Below are 19,475 nucleotides of genomic sequence, written 5' to 3'. Positions count from 1 at the left end.
GAAGACAAGAGTAAATTCAATTGGTTTTTTTAAATTTTAAACGATGCAAAATACACTAAACTTTAAAAGGACGGTTTTTTTCTAGCACTAACTGTAACAATTAGGGTGTTTACACACTTGGGCGGAAGCCCACGAAAAAGTTTTGCCCAACCAATTAGATCACCACAATCACCCGCTCATCTAACATTTCTTTACAGACTGTGACCACGCCCATGCACCCTCAGCGCTGATGTGTTTGCTGACTGTAGCCCAACAACCACCGTTCCAGTTCTGGGCGGAATAGCCTGCCCACAACTCTCAATTACAGGACACCTTTTCCGTGAGTGGTCTGTAAAAAGTATTGACGCCCAACAATTGTTTATCAAAAAAAGTGCCTACCCCATAGTCTGTAACTACCCTTATATATGCAGGACGTCATGAATGATGATGTGTTTCTCTCCAATTAGTCAAAGAAGAAGAAGAAAAGGTCGGCCCACTTATTATGCCCACTACACAAGCTTGTGGTGTTGGCGCCGGTGCTCTCTCTCATGCTTAGCTTCCCTCATCAGCGCCCTGGTCTTCACTTCCATAGCCAGAGCTTCAACAAGTTCTGCGCTATGGGTCTACCACACACTTCCTCGCCTGGTCAGAAGAAGAAGCTGCGTGTGCTGTGCCTGCACGGTTTCCGCACCAGTGGCAGCATCATGGAAAGACAATTAGCTAAGTGGGATCGCACAGTCCTTGACCTCCTAGACACGGTATGCTTTCCTCCCTAATCTTGCCTTAGTTATGTAATATGAGTTGACATTTACTGATCCATGAGGGAAATGCCATTTTTCGTTTTGGTGCAACTCCTCTACGAGATCCTCTTTCCGCTATTTCACCGGCGATTAGTAGCATTTTTAGCATTCTGCTCTTGATCTGAATTTGTTTTTCCACTGGCATAATGCAGACATTAGAGGGGTGTGTGCGCGTGTATTTTTTGCTGTTTTACCGGGCTCTGTCCTAGTATTGGATTTCTGTTTTTTTGGTGGCATTTTTTCAATCGATTCTGTACGCCTTTCTGAACTGCAAAATGATGACAATAATTGTTTCCTAGGTCATTTTGCATTGGATGGCTTCTTTGATGTGGCAAAGTGTTGGCTGATTATCTCTTTGTGTGTGTATCTGTGTGTGTTTGTGGGGGGTCTAGGGATCTGATTAAACCTTTGCTAAATTATTTTTTGGCCTTGTCTGTTGTTTTTCAGGTCTTTCTGGATGCCCCATTTCCGGCTGCTGGAAAATCTGACGTTGAGGGTTTCTTTTTGCCGCCCTACTATGAGTGGTTTCAGTTTGATAGGGTCAGCATGATCAATCACTTCCCTCTGTTACTGTCAACTTTTAGAAAAGTCCCTTGACAAACTGATTAATTGTTCACAATAACCACAATTTCTGATACCTTTACAGACCGGGACAGATATTAAATACAGGAATTTGGAAGAATGCATACAGTATATAACGAATTTCATGGACAAGCATGGCCCGTTTGATGGTTTGGTAGGATTTTCACAGGTGATTTTCGTATCCCAATCTCATGTGCACACGCACATGCACACACACATGCACCCAACTCCGGTCGCACTACAGTGTGTTGTATTTCATGAAAGCAAGTCTGTCTCTGTCTCTCTCTCTCTCTCTCTCTCACACACACACACACACACACACACACACACACACACACACACATACACACAGAGAGTTGTGTGTACACACGTCAGACACAGAGGCAGCTGACTTTCATGACAGTGGATTCCATGAACGTAAGTGGATTATCCGGCAGCAATGATGATGTCTATTCCTTTTTTTTTTGTTGGTTGTGTAGGGTGCTTTTCTGTCAGCAGCTCTTGCAGGCATGCAACAGCAGGTCAAGCATCTGAGTAATTTAGCAATCGTACTTTTGTCAAAGTGAGTGTTGTGTAATTCTATCCGGCACCCACTAGCTTACCTTTTTTCTGTGGTGTATGTGGTTTTGTTTTAGGGGCTTGCTCTCACATCCATTCCAGCTCTGCGTTTTGTTATAATCATCTCTGGTGGAGTGCTTCGTGGCGAGCATAAATGGAAGGATTGCTATTCAGAATCTATCAAGTGTCCCTCTGTGCATCTCATAGGTCATATGGTCTAATCCGACTATATTTTGAGCTGTAAGGTCATTTAATGAAACTTTTCACATTGTCTGACAGGACTTCCCTGCCATTACAGGGGCGAATGACTTTTTGAAACCTACAAATGAAGATCTCTTGCTTGCCTTTGAGAAGCCTGTTGTCATTCGGCATGCGGCAAAGCATACTGTACCAAGGCTAGGTACAGAGAGAGAGAGAGAGAGAGAGAGAGAGAGAGAGAGAGAGAGTTTTGTGTTCTTGCTTGCTAGGGGCAAAAATTGGGATCATGAGACCAAAAATAACACATAATGAGTTAGTAAAACTGTGGTGGAAGATGCATAATGCATCTGCAAACACATAAAAGGTAACAAAAATTATAATCATACTGGTTTCTTGTGGCGTTAACAGATGTTCACATGCGGAATCCTTAATCATACATTCCTGAGTTAAATATTACAATTACTGTGGTGCATGAAGTTGAGAGAGGAGAGGAGAGAGATTATCGGGACACATGATTGGGTCTTAAAACCCACTATAAAGGGTCCTCACCTTTCGATGTATTTGCTTATGTTATGGAATTGAGATATGTACAATATATCTTTGATCTTGACCTTTTGAAGACTCCTTTCTTGCCTCATGACCCTGGTCATTGGTATCATAGTCATATGGGTCGGGGGACGGGAATGGGGAATGGTTTGGGGATGGGGAACGCTTGGAGGCAGGGAACGGGGATGGGGGGTGGGACGGGGATGGGATGTGTCTCTGGGCATTTACCTCTTCCCACCAAGACCAACCTGAACCCTTGCCCCCAACACGGGTTGCTGGTGCTTGCTAGGAAGAGGCCATTGAAGGCTGATGGCAGCTTAGATGGAGCTTTGGCACGCTCAAGCCTCAAGAACTTGTGCAGTGTGCACACTGCAGAGCAGAGATGGAGGAGAGCAAGTGTGCACAGCAGAGATGGGAGGAGAGCAGAGCTCACTCAAAAACTTCGCACTTCAGCCTTTAGACAGGCTTTTTTTAAAACATTAAAACTTAAAAACCTAAGAGGCAAAGCCTTCCAAAAAGAAAAGATCACGCTTTTTTCTTTTCACATCCCCAAACACCCCCATCCCACAAATTTAAGATGTCCCGTGATAGGGGACGGCTGTCCCCTGGTGAGGGACGGCACATGGGACGTCCCCGCTGCAGAGGGATGCATCCCGCGCGTGAAAGGAAGGCCGGGATGATGTTCCCCTGTCTCAAAGGCCCGGGACGGGCATCCCCTGTTACTATGAGTGGTATCCAAAATGTCCACTAGCCAGTGTTGTTGCCTTGATCTGCATCCACGTTAGAACTGTCAGAATATGCAGCGGAGATGATGACCAGATCTGGGAACACGAGCAAAAAACGCAGTGCAGAAAATCACAGCACAAGAGAGGGAGAGATAGAGGCGTGTAACTCTGCTCTATATACACAAGAAGATCCCGAGGAATGATACAAAAGTGGTGGGGAGCATGGGGCCTATTTATATGCCCCATGCATGCAGTCGGCCTGCTCTAGAGGCTCTCCACGACTGCATAAAGCAGTCGGCCAGCAGTAAATGCCTCCACGACTGCATGAAGCAGTCGGCCAGCAGAGAAAACTCCACGACTATTGATTAGGCAGTCGGCCAGCCACACGACTGCTGAATGGGCAGTCGGCCAGCCACTAGAGACTCCTGCCAACATCTGGCATCCATCCACACCACGGAAAAATGGGAAAAAATAGGGGAAAAATGCGGGGAGTGAGGAAAAAATGATAAAACACCTCATAAGGGCGGGCACACCCACAACAAAGGCCTTGGTGTATAAAAATAGACAAGAGATGACTTCTAACACCCCCTCTCAGCTCCTGGCTGTGAAACCAACCACAGGGAGCTGGGGTGCCGCCTGAGCAAAACCTGAGAGAGCGACTTCGTGAAGAGGTCCACCGTACTGTCCTCCGTCGAACAGAACTCTAGCAAGATGTCATCAGCAACGATCTGTTCACGAACAAAGTGCCTTTGGATGACCATGGGTTCCTCCAGTGGAAGCCCAAACCTGCAATGCAACCTCTGCATCCTCACCACCTCACAAGCAGCATCACAAGTAGCCCGGTACTCTGCCTCTGTCCGCGACAAGGCAAAAGATGACTGTCTCTTACTGCTTCGTAAAACTGCTTCTGGGCCTGAAGTAGATCTCCTCGTGTCCGGATCTCCTCCCCAAACTGAGTCACTCCAACCGTGGAGTTGGACTCCATCCAACAATCCCCCTCCTGTGTACAAGAGTCCATGATCCTTCGCATGCCGCAGAAACCACAGGAAACGCAATCCTGCCTCCCAAAGAGTCATCCGCAACCATGAGCTCAACTGCCTCATGAGGAAGCTCCCATCCAAACTGGTGTCCATCAACCAGATCAATGAACCATTCTGCTTCTGAGTAAAAGAGGAATCACACTGCTGACAAGGATCTACACCTGTTACGGTGCAAAAACAAGTCCTGGAAACCTGATGAAGACCATGCAAGGTCTTCTGAAACCTGTCAACCACCCCCCTCTGAATCCGGAACCACAAAGCCTGGAGTATGCACCTCCTTCTGCAAGTAATCAACTGCCACCTGCCTGGCTTTCCGAAAGGTCCCCGTGGAAAGAACATCCTCAGCTACAGGAGGTTCTTTGTCCCGAATACTACGAGACATCAGAGCATAAGTTACCTGTTCAGTTTCCTCTGACTGACGAACACAAGAACTACCAACATTAGTACTGGAGAGTTCCTGCCAACTGTTGCCATCTACGGGCAAGCTATCCACCATCTGGTCCCGGAAAGCCTGCGCTTGCAGCGTATCCACACTTAAGTGGCCATTACCAGACTGCCACTCATCACAAACCTGAGGACCTGGGAGAGAGAGTGCTGAAAGCTTGTAAACTCCATTCTCCACTCCGCCTTCCCAAACCACCTGGCCTGATGCTTTGTCCCGGAGAGCAACAAAATGCTCATCAAACTCCACCCGTACGCCAGTCTTGCAAACCTGATGCACTGACAACAGATGAAAACCAAGTGACGGAACATACAACACCTGGGAGGAATGCATCCCCCCTCTGCCATTGGGAACTATCTCCATCGTGCCCTCACTGTGAACTGGGATAGTGGATGTATCCCCAGTAAGAATGTGACCTGAAAGCTTGCAGAGATCCTGTAAACCAGAGCGGGAAGGAGTCATGTGCCTGGAAGCACCACTGTCTAGAATCCACTCCCGAGTATCCGCTGCAGAGAATCCTCCAATCTCCTCCCTGCCTGAAGAAAATGAAACATCGGTGTCCACCACCTCCAGGTGCACAAAAGCCGGAGTCTTCATGATTGCTGCTGAGGAATCTTCACCCTTCTCGGTCTTCCACTTGGGACATTGCCTCCAATAGTGACCTTTCTCGCCTCAATCATTATAGGTCCTCTCTGCCTTTAGTTTCTCGCGGTCAGTAATGGACTGCTTCTCAGAAGACTTCTCCGACGAAGCCTTCCCTTTGCCCGTGTTACGGCCTTTCGACCGTTGACCAGTTAAGGCCTCCAAACCTCCACCCTGAGGAGGGCTTGTGAATCGTTCCTCCTGGTCCAGGACCATGGGCACAAGCTCCTCCCATGTGATGGTGCTGAGCCTGCCACCACTAGTAATCAAAGACGAGTAAAATGCTGAGTACTGAGAGGGCAAGTGTGACAGCAACGTTATGGCCATGTCCTCTGACGATTTCTCCTTCCTAGCCTGAAGAACTTCTTGTTGAAGAGCCTGCAGCTTGTTAATATGCTCTCGCACCGTCGACAACTTTGTAGGGCTCATAACCCGCATCTGTACTTCCAAGGAAATCCTCTTCATGGGCGATACCTTGTTGTAAAGAGAGGCCGAATGCTGCCATATACCTCTGGCCAGCGTCATATGCTTCACATGATTGATTACCTGCGGTGTGCAGTTGAGAAAGATAAACGAACGGACTCTGGCGTTGACACGATCCCACATCTGTGTCTGTGCCTCCCGGTCCTTTCGGATCGACGGTAACTCCTCTTCCTCTACTTCCGGCCGTGAAACACCAACAACGACGAAATCAGCGAGGTCGTAGGACTCCAGAACAGATTCCATCATAACCTTCCATATGCTGTAGTTGCTCCCCATAGTCACAAGGGACGGGGGACGGTGACGGGGACGGGACGGGGACGGCCATAAGTAGGGAACGGGGATGGGGGAGGGAACGACACTCAAAAAATACTTTTTTTTTTCTACTCTACACTTATTCTACTTTGGAAGTACATCAAAATGAGCACAAATTTACACTAAAATGGTAAGCTTTTGAGTCATATTAATAATTAAGTAGATACAAAATGAGTCATGACTCAAGAGTCGGGACTCAGGAGTCAGGACTAAGCCTTAAGGAGGCAAAATACATGGACGGACTCAAATGAGTCAATGACAAAAAAGTGCTGAAGACTAGAGGCTAGAGAGACAGTCTATATGTGTTTGAGACAGGACCATATAGATAGCATGTTCTTACACTACTCTCTAAATTTCTGCCGCCGGGGGGGCCATTTAGGCCCCCCTTGCGGGGGAGTTCGGGGGCAGCGTCCCCGAAGCTTGAAACGAACTCAAAATCGTGATGATTTTTTCAATGGTCGGCAGCAAAACATCCTATTATTTTGTGCGCTGAGCACACAAATTCATTCAAGAAAAATAGCAACAAGAAGTAACAGCCATAAACGGCTAGAAACGGGCAGGCACAAATTCATTCAAGAAAAAATAGCAAGAGGCTTGTTCTTATATAGATAGGCAAGAGAGAGAGAGGAAAAGCCTCAAGGACAAGAGAGAGAGAGAGGGCCAAGCCTCAAAGAGCCAAGGCCCAACAGCCATAAACGGCTAGAAGAGCCAAGGCCCAACGGCCATAAATGGCTCGAAAGGAGCAGGCAGGCGGCAGGCAGGCACAATGGCCAAAAACGCAGCAATGGCAGGCGCAACGGCTCTCTGCCGTCCCCGCACAGTGCCGTACCCGACAGGCGTCCCCGTCCCTGCGCCGTCCTTGTCGTCGTCCCCTGGTGAGAAACGTCCGTCGGGGGACGTCCGTCCGTCCCCGTCCCTGCGCCATCCTGTTTCGCGATCCCGGCGTTCCAAGGCTCCGTCCCCTCCGTCCTCCGTCCCCTGTGACTATGTTGCTCCCGTCTAACTGACGGTCCACCGGGAACGTGGGGAGTGTCGGGATCTTCACATGCCTCTCGGCCATCTCAAACAGATCTGCCATTGCGGGGATGTACTCTGAAAAGGGTGGGTGGGTGGGTGGGAACAAAGAAGAACTAATACCTGCAAGTGGCTGTCCAGCAAATCAGCCGGCCGTCCTCTTGCTTCTCCTCTTCCCGAACAGTCCGTACGGTCCACCAATCAGCAACACAACAGTCCCCCTTTTGCTCACACAAATCCCAAGAACTATCTAGAGCCCAGGCTCTGATACCATGTCAGAATATGCAACGGAGATGATGACCGGATCTGGGAACACGAGCAAAAAACGCAGTGAAGAAAATCACAGCACAAGAGAGGGAGAGATAGAGGCGTGTAACTCTGCTCTATATACACAAGAAGATCCCGAGGAATGATACAAAAGTGGTGGGGAGCATGGGGCCTATTTATATGCCCCATGCATGCAGTCGGCCTGCTCTAGAGGCTCTCCACGACTGCATAAAGCAGTCGGCCAGCAGTAAATGCCTCCACGACTGCATGAAGCAGTCGGCCAGCAGAGAAAACTCCACGACTATTGATTAGGCAGTCGGCCAGCCACACGACTGCTGAATGGCAGTCGGCCAGCCACCAGAGACTCCTGCCAACATCTGGCATCCATCCACACCACAGAAAAATGGGGAAAAATCTGGGAAGTGAGGAAAAAACAATAAAAACACCTCATAAGGGCGGGCACACCCACAACAAAGGCCCTGGTGTATAAAAATAGACAGGAGATGACTTCTAACAAACAACCTGATTTTGTCTTTTGTGAAGTGGAGTGTTGCCGTTGTCACCATAAGACCACCGAAATGGTCCTCTCCCATCTTGTGCCATTTTACGGGGGCCAAGTAACCCTGCTACCCGTATTGAGGCAATTGTGTTGATCCGAGTGTCCAGAATCGCAGTTTTCATACTTGTTTTGTGGCCAGCCAAGTAACCGTGCTACCCGTATTGAGGCAGTTGTGTTGATCTGAGTGTCCAGAATCGCAATTTTTATACTTGTTTTGTGGCCAGTGCAAGATCCAAGTGCCTGGGATTCCAGTTCTGTGTTTTCCAATGAGCTAGACCTGAGCTCGGAAATGCCAATGTGTTACATGTTCCATGATTGGGAGATTTGTTCATAACAAGGCCGCATATGCACACATGTTTGCATGTTTCAAATTGTTTTCACGTGAATTGTTTTTGTGTGATTGCCCATTATGGATGTCTAGTTCACGGGCCTTGGACGCCTACCCGTTGACCGTGTGAATGCCTTATATTCTAACATGTTTTGTGGCATGTGAAGAGGTGGTAAGTGCACCCCAAATCTTTGTTTTTAATTTATTGAAATGCTTTGTAATGTTTATAACCTTTGTAGGTTCACATGACTTTTGCCTCCCTCTTTGCAAGCTTAATTGCCATCTTCTCTGCACATAAACTTTCCATTGTTTTTTCCCATATAGGAGACTACACTCATCCATTTGCAAAATAGAGCACATATCTATGATCCTCATCAGAAGGGTGATCTGCTACACCGCTCCATGCCTATTTTCCAGCTGCTCCATCAGGGCGACCTGGGACGAGTCCATTGATGTTTATGTGACAGGAATTCATCTACGACTTTGCTACTGCTTGGTTTGTGCTTGGGAGTGACCTCCGATGCTTGTTTTTCATTTTCAGCATTCCCATCATCGCGAGGTTGTAATCCAGGTGCTAGTACGAGCACACCAATCACGTGTGGACTCGGAACACCAGTTTCGAGATTGTTTCACTCCAGTGCTAGGTGGGGAGTTGCTGGAAAAGCTCTACATCGATGGCATCATCACCGAATATATTGTTTGGTACATGTTCTGCGGCATGGACAACTTGCACAGGCTGGACAGCAGGCATAAACAGCATATGGAAGGCAGCCAGCGAATAGAAGGACCAGGCGCATACATATATACCATGAAAACAGGTCATGGAGGCGTTTTTCTGCTGATTGCTTATGGAACATGAGAGGAGCATCAAGCCCCCCAATAGAAAGAAAGAAAGAAGAATATATTAAGCGTCTACTAAAGACCCAATGGGCCTAAGAGACCAAAGTGATACAATAATGTCCATGGCATATCTCATCATGAGAGGAGCATCAGCCCCCAATAGAAAGAAAGAAAGAAGAATATATTAAGCGTCTACTAAAGACCCAATGGGCCTATGAGACCAAAGTGATACAATAATGTCCATGGCATATCTCATCATGGAATGGAAAACAAAATAGAAACAAAACGTAGCTATCTCACTAGGGTGATACAAAACTGTCCATGGAATGTCATCATGGAATACCGGGAATGTATAATGCATGTAACATTTAATCCTTTAGACCTTGAAATCGTGACTTAGGTGCTAATGTGAATCATTTATTTCTGACTTGATGTGCATGATGATGCTGTCTGGCCATGTCATTATGTATTTTTTAAGACCAAAGAAGGCCTTTTGAGACTGGGGGGTGCCAACGGTACAAATTCTATTCTTTCAATATTAAATGGTTGTTTCAAGGTTTTTATAATGAGGTCATTCACACATGTTTTGTGGTGATGTTACATTTTTTAGATGAGGAAGCAGCATTGCCAATCAAGGCCTTTCTTCAAGACGTCTCTAGCACTATCAGAGATCAGAAAGGTCAATCATCTGACCAGATGACTGTATGTCATCCAACTCTTACATAAATACTTGTACGCTTATACAAAGGAGACAATTTAATTATTTCATTGACGGTATCAGGTATATAAGATAAAATATACGTACCGGATATTCTTGCAAAGCATTATGAAAATGATGTGTAGTTGTTGCTGCTGTCTATGTATTCCCAACATTGAAGGTAAACATTGTATAAAAGGTGGCCATCTCATTTCCTGCCTGCTGGACTGTGTCTTCAGCATCTCATGACAATCCCAATGGAGATCGCCTTTTTTTTTTTTTTGGGGGGGGGGGGGGGGCTTTTTGGCATCTTCAATACTGAAAACACGCCCCTGTGATGATACCGTATAATACCTGCGATATGCAGTCGTGTTATTGAGGATCTATTTTTAGCTCTAGACTCTTGCCCTCTTCATATGCATAATAGCTTCAATAACGTGAGAAATGAGCAACCTGGTCATTTTTGAACTGCCTGCTTCTCCCATCATATTACAGTCACCACAATCATGAACTGTCATCTTATTGTGGTGAGGAGTCCTGATGCTATTCAAAGGTCCCGAAGAATCCCATGATCATCAGAGGTAATGATCCTCTTCTTTCTCATATAGAATTGTCCATTTATAATATAAAAACCATGCACAACTTCCTCTTCCCTAAGCTCGAGAGGAGCTGATGAAATAGGTGTCATTCCTTTACTACCATGTTGGCATAGGAGATATCTTTACTAGGGCACTTCCAGGCTGATGTTTGAACAATTCAAAGTAGGTTCCAACCGCCACAACTTAGCACTACTACTGCATAGTACAAGTCTAAATTAAAGAAAGTAATGGTTATAACATTGCTTGTTAGTTGTGAAAAGATGGATTTGAGCTTAAGGGGGAGTGTTGGAAATGTTAGTCAGAATTCATTAGCTTTTTACAAAGCTCTTGGATGTAACATGATGATCAAACACACAAAGTGAAGACATGGTTGAATTCAACTCAGTGTCTAATTTAGTTCTCTCAAGTTAAGTGTCTCACATCGTTCGACTCATTTATAACTTAGTTAGGTGAAAATTTTTAGCATCGTAACTATAGAGCATTTATACATGCATACTTTCTCATGCAATTTAATTATGTCATGACATGTGCACACATGAGATGGTTTAGCAAGTCAAAGAGTTTATCTTGAATGCATTAAATTATGTAAATATACATGACTCATCATCATTATAGAGCATGCTAGATAGTAGAATCACTTGGTAAAAGGTAATTTTGACGCCTTAATCTAGATGGCTATTTTACATGGATAGATAATATGATTGACATCATGTTGCATCATATCATGATAGAGGACATCATGGAGCACATCCCCTATTTTACATGAACAAATGATGTGACTGACGTCAGGTTGCATCATATTATGATAGCGGACATCGTGGTCGTTACATACCTTTGTGTATAGGCATGGTAGGTTATCTAGTCAGGCATTAGGAAGTGACCCATATTTGGACAAGATTTTACATGATCCTTAACGAATCCGTAGCATGGCTATAGATGGTCTTGAAAGAATCCATAGCATGGCCATACATGGTTAGATGCCACATCTTAACACATGATAACACAACACAAAAGTCATTCTAGAGTATTGCATGGTTAGATGTCACACGGAAATGAGTTGCATATCAAATATTGAAGTTGTGCCCAACGTACTCTAAACCAGTAATACCCATTCATTAAATGTTCTACAAGCCTAAGACTTCCCTTGAAGCCTAGTCTTGTAAGCTATTTTATGGCTTTTAATTGCTTTTTTTGTATAGTAATTTTGATTTAACCATAATCTTTCAAAAAATTGCTTACTCTGAACACAAGATATTAGTTAAAAAATGTCAACTACCAAAAAGGTTCACAGAACATAGTTTCACATATTTGTCATCTAGGTACTTTTGTTTTGATTTTTGAATTTCACTTTGAAAAACAATGTTTATGATAAACTTTTAGTGAGGTTATAGATACAATAAAAATAAGAGATGAATGTCAATGTCAGAATGGTCGACGATGACCTACGTCCATGCAAACCTTGGATAGTATAATCTTTTCAATTTTCCATAGAGATTGAGAAGAATGAATAGAATAAGAACACTTGCTCTGAAATTGACATCATGTGAGAATGCTTATTGATATTTCTTTCCATTCATGCAAGCGTCACATGAGCCCAACAAACCTTGTACTAGTGATGAGTCCAAACTCCTCCTATTATGCCTTTGCATGAATCACAAGAACTAAATGACCAAATCCTTGTGCCACAATTTTCTGCCCATTGCATTGGCATGTGCATTGAAGGCATAGAATTTGTAGAGGTTAATGTCATGAACTCCCATTCTAATCATCTTGCCATTCTTGTTGAAGGCATATGATTTGTAGAGGTTATTGTGATGGGCTACCTTTCCAATCATCTTGCCATTCTTATTGAAAATTATTTCCCTTGTTCAAGCAAAATAAATATACATATCAAGGATTAGTAATGGCCTTTATTCATCAAATGATCAATTAAAATAAATATGCATGTCGAGGTTAGTAATCTTGTTAGCACCACTGCAGCCCGTAGATCTTTGATATTGTTGAGAAATTTGTCCGCTATTTACTTCTCATTCATCTTGTCGGTTTGAAATTAAATGTATGTATTCCGCACCTTGCTTGCATTACGTATCTTGTTACTAGTTGCTAAGCTATGACATGTTTAGAATGTTGGTAGAGATTGGTGATGATGATATTTTACGAGACCATTCGATTAAGCAGTTACTTAAGGAATCATTCATTTCTTTAAGTTTATCCTAGGGTAACTAGTAAAGCATTTTCTTTTATTGTCTAAGCTTTGATATCATGTAGGAAAACATAATGTGTGGTGTAATGTAATTGTAGCACAAGATTGATGTATAACAACCACAAGAGAGAATATTATTACTAAACATATGATGATAGATAATGCTATTCACATTTAGTAAATTCACTGGCCTTATGCTAGCCCTCAGGGTTTCATTGAAAGAAATGTATAATATCACGTGTGTGCGAAAGAGATCACAAGGTCCATTTACAACCACATGAGGTATCCTATTTTTTAGCTACTAGTGTTCAACTATAGATTTAAAAAATGAAAAAACATAAACAGACAAGAAATGATATGTATTTTCCTAAAAACCTCATATACATAACACCCCTTTTTTATTGCCCTCCTCTAAATGTAGGTGATATGGAGGTTTTCTTAAGACTGAGGCCCTCATCTTGCTATATCTAAACAACGAGACACAACACACAAGAACGCACGCACATACACACGTACATACACACACATACACGTCATGGACATGCACATGCATAGACACACGTGCACATGCATGTGCATGCATGCACACACACATGCACATATGCACACACGTACGTACACACATATGCACACACGTACGTACATACAAATCTTCATAACCTTGAAGTTTATCTCCCTCCCTCACTATTGTAGGAGAGAGAGAGAGAGAGAGAGAGAGAGAGAGAGAGAGAGAGAGAGAGAGAGAGAGAGAGAGAGATGGGGCTGAGAGGTCCCCTTTTGTCATAATACATGGGAAGGTGGTGTGATGGCAGTGGATTATGTCCTAGATTTGGGGCTGATTGTGGTTGATGTCCCATGGGCTAGGCATGCCAAGGAAGTGCACAAACATGTTCCGAAGTGACTCCTTGGGGATGGGGAAGAGTTGAGGTATCTTGTGGTGGACCCCTGAGGTCCATTATGTCGATATCCTCTCCCTAGGCTGGTAAGAAATTGATGATGGTTAGCTACAAGGAAGGAGGGGTGGTGGCTATGGGGGCTGACACTCTCAGGAGTGTATCTCTGTGTCTACGAAGCTCCAGTTGTAGGAAGATTCCCAAGTAGCGCTATCCGAGAAGTTCATGATAAGCAGTGTTGTGAGGAAGGAGGGGTGGCCAGACATTGTCTTAGGAGTGTATCTTTGTGTCTACGAAGCTCCAGTAGGAAGAATCCTAGGCAGTGCTGGCTCGAGAAGTTCATGACCTTGGATAATGGTCACGAAAGAGAGAGTGGTACCTCCCATAGATCTCAAAGTACACTAGGCAGTGACATGTATATGGTGCTCCTCTATCTCAACCCTCGTGTGACATAATCTACAGATCCTCTCCTCTTGGGGTCTCTGTATGAGTTCTCCATCTCTAAATATGAACTTTTGTCTGCCCTATCTCCACCCGTAGCAGGGGGAGGATACTCGTAGCTGGGTAATCACGATCTACATGCCATGTGACATGTGAATACTAAGGTAGCTTGGCTACTAGATGAAGCCATCCTCTATGAGCGTGAGGAAATTATCTTTGTAGAAGTACATCTTCAGTGGAAGCTCCAAAGGTGCATCCATGTGAACTTGAGGAATTAATCCGTGTAAAAGTGCATCATTACTGGGAGCTAAGGTGCAATCCATTTGTTGCGTATGTGGAGGCTAAGGAGGTCAAACTGGATAGTCTGATTGACGTCCTCATTGGAGAGCTAGAGAAAAGGGGAGTCCAGGCTGCACAAACAAGGTGGAAGGTGGTCCGTCTGGAGACTATGTTCTGATAACCAAGTGGAAACTTAGGTGTACCATGCTCCAGTGTCACCCTCAAGTGTGAGGTGTCGTGAGATGACTCCAACGCAAGCCTCAAATATATGTGGGGACTCATCATGTTGATGTGGTGGAGGCAGGTTAGTGTCTTAAAAAATGTACACCACCATTGGGGTTAAAAACGAACTATGCCATGCGGGATCGATGGTTTGCTACGAATCATGTGAGAGAGCATCATGACCTAGGGGCCTTTCCACATGTTGCCAATCCTACTTTGATAGATCTGGTCCCTAGAATAAGGTTCTCCATACATCAAGGCTGATGGGTCAACCCTTTGTCCTAGGCTCCTGAAAATGGGCTTGGAAGCATTGTCACTCAAGTAGGGCTAAAGCTGCATATCCCCATGTTACTCTTTGTGCTATTATGGTCATGGTAAATTGGGGACCACTAAAAGTAGCTCGTAGCTCTGAGGTATGATGGGACAGTCTCCATTAGGTCTCCCCCATGAAGCTCAATTTGAATGTATAGGGGCAGGAGGTGTTTAAAATCATGAACTTGGTTTTACCAAGGTTAGAGCATCCAAGTGTCTCTCAAGCCCCTTGGTTGAACATGTGATATGAGCATATTAATGTCATCTACATAGAGTAGGAGGGGAATGAGTATGCCTACAAGTGGAGGACTAGCATACCTGATATGAAGCTTGAGATCTCATCAATGTAAAGGCAAAAAAGAGTGGGTTACAAAGGGTAGCCTTGTTTCACCCCAATAGTACTAGGGATCTCCTCTGACATCCCTCTTGGGGCTCTCACCAGTCTTGTGACTGACTCATAAAGAGTGAATGATGCTCTGAATCATCTCAGATGGAGCCTCGATGTCCTATAGGCACATGCCTAGGGAACATTATCAAAAGCTTTATGGAAGTCCACAAAGAAGTAATAGATCCTCTAATTGTGTGTTCTGCCCTCCTTGATGATGGCTCAAAGTGTGAAGACGTGGTCAAGGGTAGAGTCGCGCTCTCTTATGCAAAATCCTGCATGTCCTAGGTCCCTATCATAATTATATTGCTGCCTCGAGGGTGTGAGCAAGGGTGGGTGGGCCCCTACATATAGACATTACGACACTAGTGTGGGGGTAGCAACAAAGGGCCCTAGTGTAGGGGCATAGGGGGTGGCAAAATAAGAAGGGGTCTCTAGCACGTAGCATGAGAGGGAAAGTGAGAGTGATAGTGTAATGCTTGGACCTCACAACAACCAAAAATGTAAGATTTTGGATGCGACCAAACAGTTGCTCAAAATTAAATTTCTCAAAAACTAGCACGGGGGAAACATATTGACCCTGTTTTGTCTCTTTGTAGTGCATCATTTTGTTTAAAATTTTAAGTTTCCTTTACCTTAGCTTTCTATACTTAGGTATAAAGACACTCTTATTAACCCCATTGTCAATATGATCCTTAATTGGTTAAAAGAAGACATATTGTAATTAATTTACTTGCTTCTCTAAATGAGACTTTAAAAAATCAAGATTTGCAAAATTATAAGGTATGAATCTTTAGCATTGAAATTATTATAAGGTATAAATCTTTAGCATTGAAATTGGTGCTCTAAAAAGTATTTTTAAAACATTACGCAAGAAATATTTTGTGTTTGATTTTTGCTTTGTTCAATGTTGTACAATTGGCCCTCGCGTAACAATGCTTCTCTCTCTCTCTCTCTCTCTCTCTCTCTCTCTCTCTCTCTCTCGTTAAAAGAGCTTCTTCAAACGGGTGTGTGGGTAAATAAACAAAATGGGCTAACCTTTCTATCACCCTGTGTGGTAGATTGGTTAGCTCATGGAGTTGTTATTCAACACATCTTGTGTTCAAATCTCACTCCCGTCGGATAGATCATATTTGGTCTCTTGGGATTGTTCCTACGACGTTAAAAGAGCTTCTTCAAATGGGTGTGTGGGTAAATAAACAAAATGGGCTAAACTTTCTATCACCCAGATTGGTTAGCTCATGGAGTTGTTATTCAACACATCTTGTGTTCGAATCTCACTCCCGTCGGATAGATCATATTTGGTCTCTCGGGATTGTTCCTACGACGTTAAAAGAGCTTCTTCTTCTTCTTCTCTCTTTGAATGAGACACATCATGCAAACAAAGGGGTGTCGTTCCTCTCTAAATGAGACAACCATGCATACAAAGGGTTATCTTTCTTCTCTCTCTTTATTAAATTTGTACATCATCCTAGCACATATAGTACTCTCTATCATACATTTTCTATAGGCAAAGTATTTCTCTCTCTCTCTCTCTCTCTCTCTCTCTCAATGGTTTGCTATAATGTAGTGTAGATCGTGATCTCTTTATTTCTCCATGTCTCTCTTTCTAAAGAAATTCTTATAGGCAATGGATTCTCTCTCTCTCTCTCTCTCTCTCTCTCTCTCTCTCTCTCTCTCTCTCTCTCTCTCTAATACATCCTTTATTTTATTAATTTGCATACAAGTAATTGGGTGTAAATATATGGAACCCCATCCTTGGAGATCCTTTTTATGCGCCTTAGTAAAGTAATAATCAAAGTGGCCTCACTTAATTAATGCATAGTATCACTTGTAAGTGAATATATATTGCTATTTTGCATAATAATCTCATACTTAAGTAAACGGATTATATCACTTACATAGTATTCACTTGTAAGTGAATATATATGGCTATTTTGCATAATAATCTCATATTTAAGAAAACACATTATATCACTATAAGTGAATATATATGGCTATTTTGCATAATAGTCTCGTATTTAGGCAAACTCATTACATCCTACCAAATATTAATATAAGGTTATAAGCTTATATTTCCTTGCATTGATAGAGAAATTGATTTGGTCTCATCTCTACATTGTTTCTTTAATTGCCCGACTAGCCCCTTTAAACAATTGGTCCTCCCTTACTATACCAACTAACCTCATAAATGAGAGACACAAGAAAGAAAGTTATATCAAAGTTTACCAAAGTTCAAAATACCCATGATACTAAATAAATAAATGAAAACAATATAGGTCTTTGGAGATCTTATCTGTGGTGCAAAAAAGGGAGCATCATACTTCCTAAATGCTCTAGATCATGTAATTTGCTACTTTAAATTAGACTTCAAACACCATTCAGGAAAAAGTCAAAGCAAGGATACTAACAACATGACATGGATATGAAAAACAAGTAAGCAACATACAAATTTAAACATCTTTCATGATGTGCCACTATTGAATGTGGGGAAATGGTAGAGCCCATTGGAAACAAAATAAGAACCTTGATAAACCAAGAGCGACAAGGACGCCTTGATAGTGGTGCCATGTATGTTAATCCTTATTAGTGAAAGGGTCATGTGGGGAACTTACAAAAATGCCAAGATCCAGCCAAGCGCAAGAGCTTATCAAACTCACGTGTGAGCTGCTCAATGTCACACTACTCTCCTGCACTTATTATTACATTGATAAATGCATATATTCATCCAATGGGTGCACTATTCCACCCAATGTTTAGAGTGGCACATGAAGTGCCTAATCACTCTTAAGAAAGAGGGAAGAGAAGAGAAGAGAAGAAATAAGAAGTAAGAGAGGACAAGATGATTAAAGTAAAAGATTCCCTAAGCCCTAATCCCAAACACATCCACTCATGCTAGACCACACCATCTAGAATCCCCTTGCGCGAGCACCATAACAAGGAACAATATTCTATCAAAGAGAAGCCTTCACACAAGTTCCTTTGGATAGGTAGATCAATTACTTGCCCTCGTGGATCTAACATCAATCCCCTCATACCAAGCAATTTGAACTTGAGGTATACTTCCTTGGGCCTAATTAGACTTGTAAGAGAGACTAAAGAGAACAACCCCCATGCACAAGGAATGTGGTACATCAAAGATGTTAGAAGCTAGTTAGAAGCTAATTAACTAAATAATGTGCATAAAGATGTGACTCATGGTTCTTCTTGAACACTATTTGCTTGTTACATGCCAAAGTATGACAAAGTGTGCATGCACCATAGAGTTTGTCACATTGATAACCATCTAGGTACATCTTTGGGTAGAACTTCTAACATGTTTGTTAACCCTTACACTGGAGACCTCTATGATGTCGATGCCGGCCACCATTGTATCATTTTCACCTCCTTTGGGGGCCACAGGCATTGGAATGGCTAGAATTCACTTGAAATCCATGTATTGTATATTTTACGTGTGTGCTTGTCGCTTGTCTATTAAAGGCGCACCACGAGATCTTAGGTGGAGAGTAATATTTGTGGAATAGGTGTTTTGACAGGCTAGAGTGGTTGAATGAGTCGTAGGACCTAATTTTTAATTTTGGCCGCCCAAGAGTGTGAACCCTAGAGGTCACCTACAAAACCTAAAATGTAACTCTCATCACTCCTTTGATGCATAAGCTAATAGAGTGCTCTTCTTCTCTACTCTCATCACTCCTTTGATGCATAAGCTAATAGAGTGCTCTTCTTCTCTACTCTCCTTTACTATTACTTGCTTGCCTTGTGCTTGTTTGAGCTCTTATGTATGCTTACTTGCATGTAAGCGTGTAAGATTGAGTGGTGAGGAGAGTTGAGCTTCCATTGGAGTGTCGTGGTGGTAGAGTAGCAGGCGCGATAGAGTGGAGCGTTCGAATACAGTTGCACGACAACATCGTCTCCTATGAGAATCCCAAGCAACCAGCTTTCATGAGGTGAGTGACACACCTTGATTATGCATTTGTGTGCTAGGCCACGGTCAACTAGTTTCTCGGTTGTGTTGTTTATGCTCTTACGTGTGGCTGGGAAAAGCCCCATGACATTGTATTTGCCTTGCGTTCGTTCTATGGTGATAGGGCTTCCAATAAGTGGTGCCACTGCTGGGGAATAGCCCCAC

At 43.4% G+C, this 19,475-nt stretch overlaps 1 protein-coding gene across 1 annotated transcript; it reads left to right on the top strand.

The window, feature by feature from the left end:
- The first annotated feature begins 430 nt into the window (after positions 1 to 430).
- LOC147615527 (uncharacterized) lies at positions 431 to 10,220 on the top strand. Its single transcript, XM_086779627.1, has 7 exons — positions 431 to 737; positions 1,227 to 1,319; positions 1,426 to 1,530; positions 1,841 to 1,882; positions 1,997 to 2,126; positions 2,218 to 2,319; positions 9,926 to 10,220. Exons 1-7 carry the CDS (start codon positions 528 to 530, stop codon positions 10,039 to 10,041), a joined length of 798 nt encoding a protein of 265 aa, XP_086635753.1. The 5' UTR covers positions 431 to 527; the 3' UTR covers positions 10,042 to 10,220.
- The last annotated feature ends 9,255 nt before the right edge of the window (positions 10,221 to 19,475 follow it).

The sequence above is a fragment of the Cibotium barometz genome, chromosome 40 (genome assembly GCF_041138505.1).
Source record: "Cibotium barometz isolate CiBa-2024 chromosome 40, ASM4113850v1, whole genome shotgun sequence".
NCBI lineage: Eukaryota > Viridiplantae > Streptophyta > Polypodiopsida > Cyatheales > Cibotiaceae > Cibotium > Cibotium barometz.
This window is presented reverse-complemented; position numbering and strand designations above follow the sequence as displayed.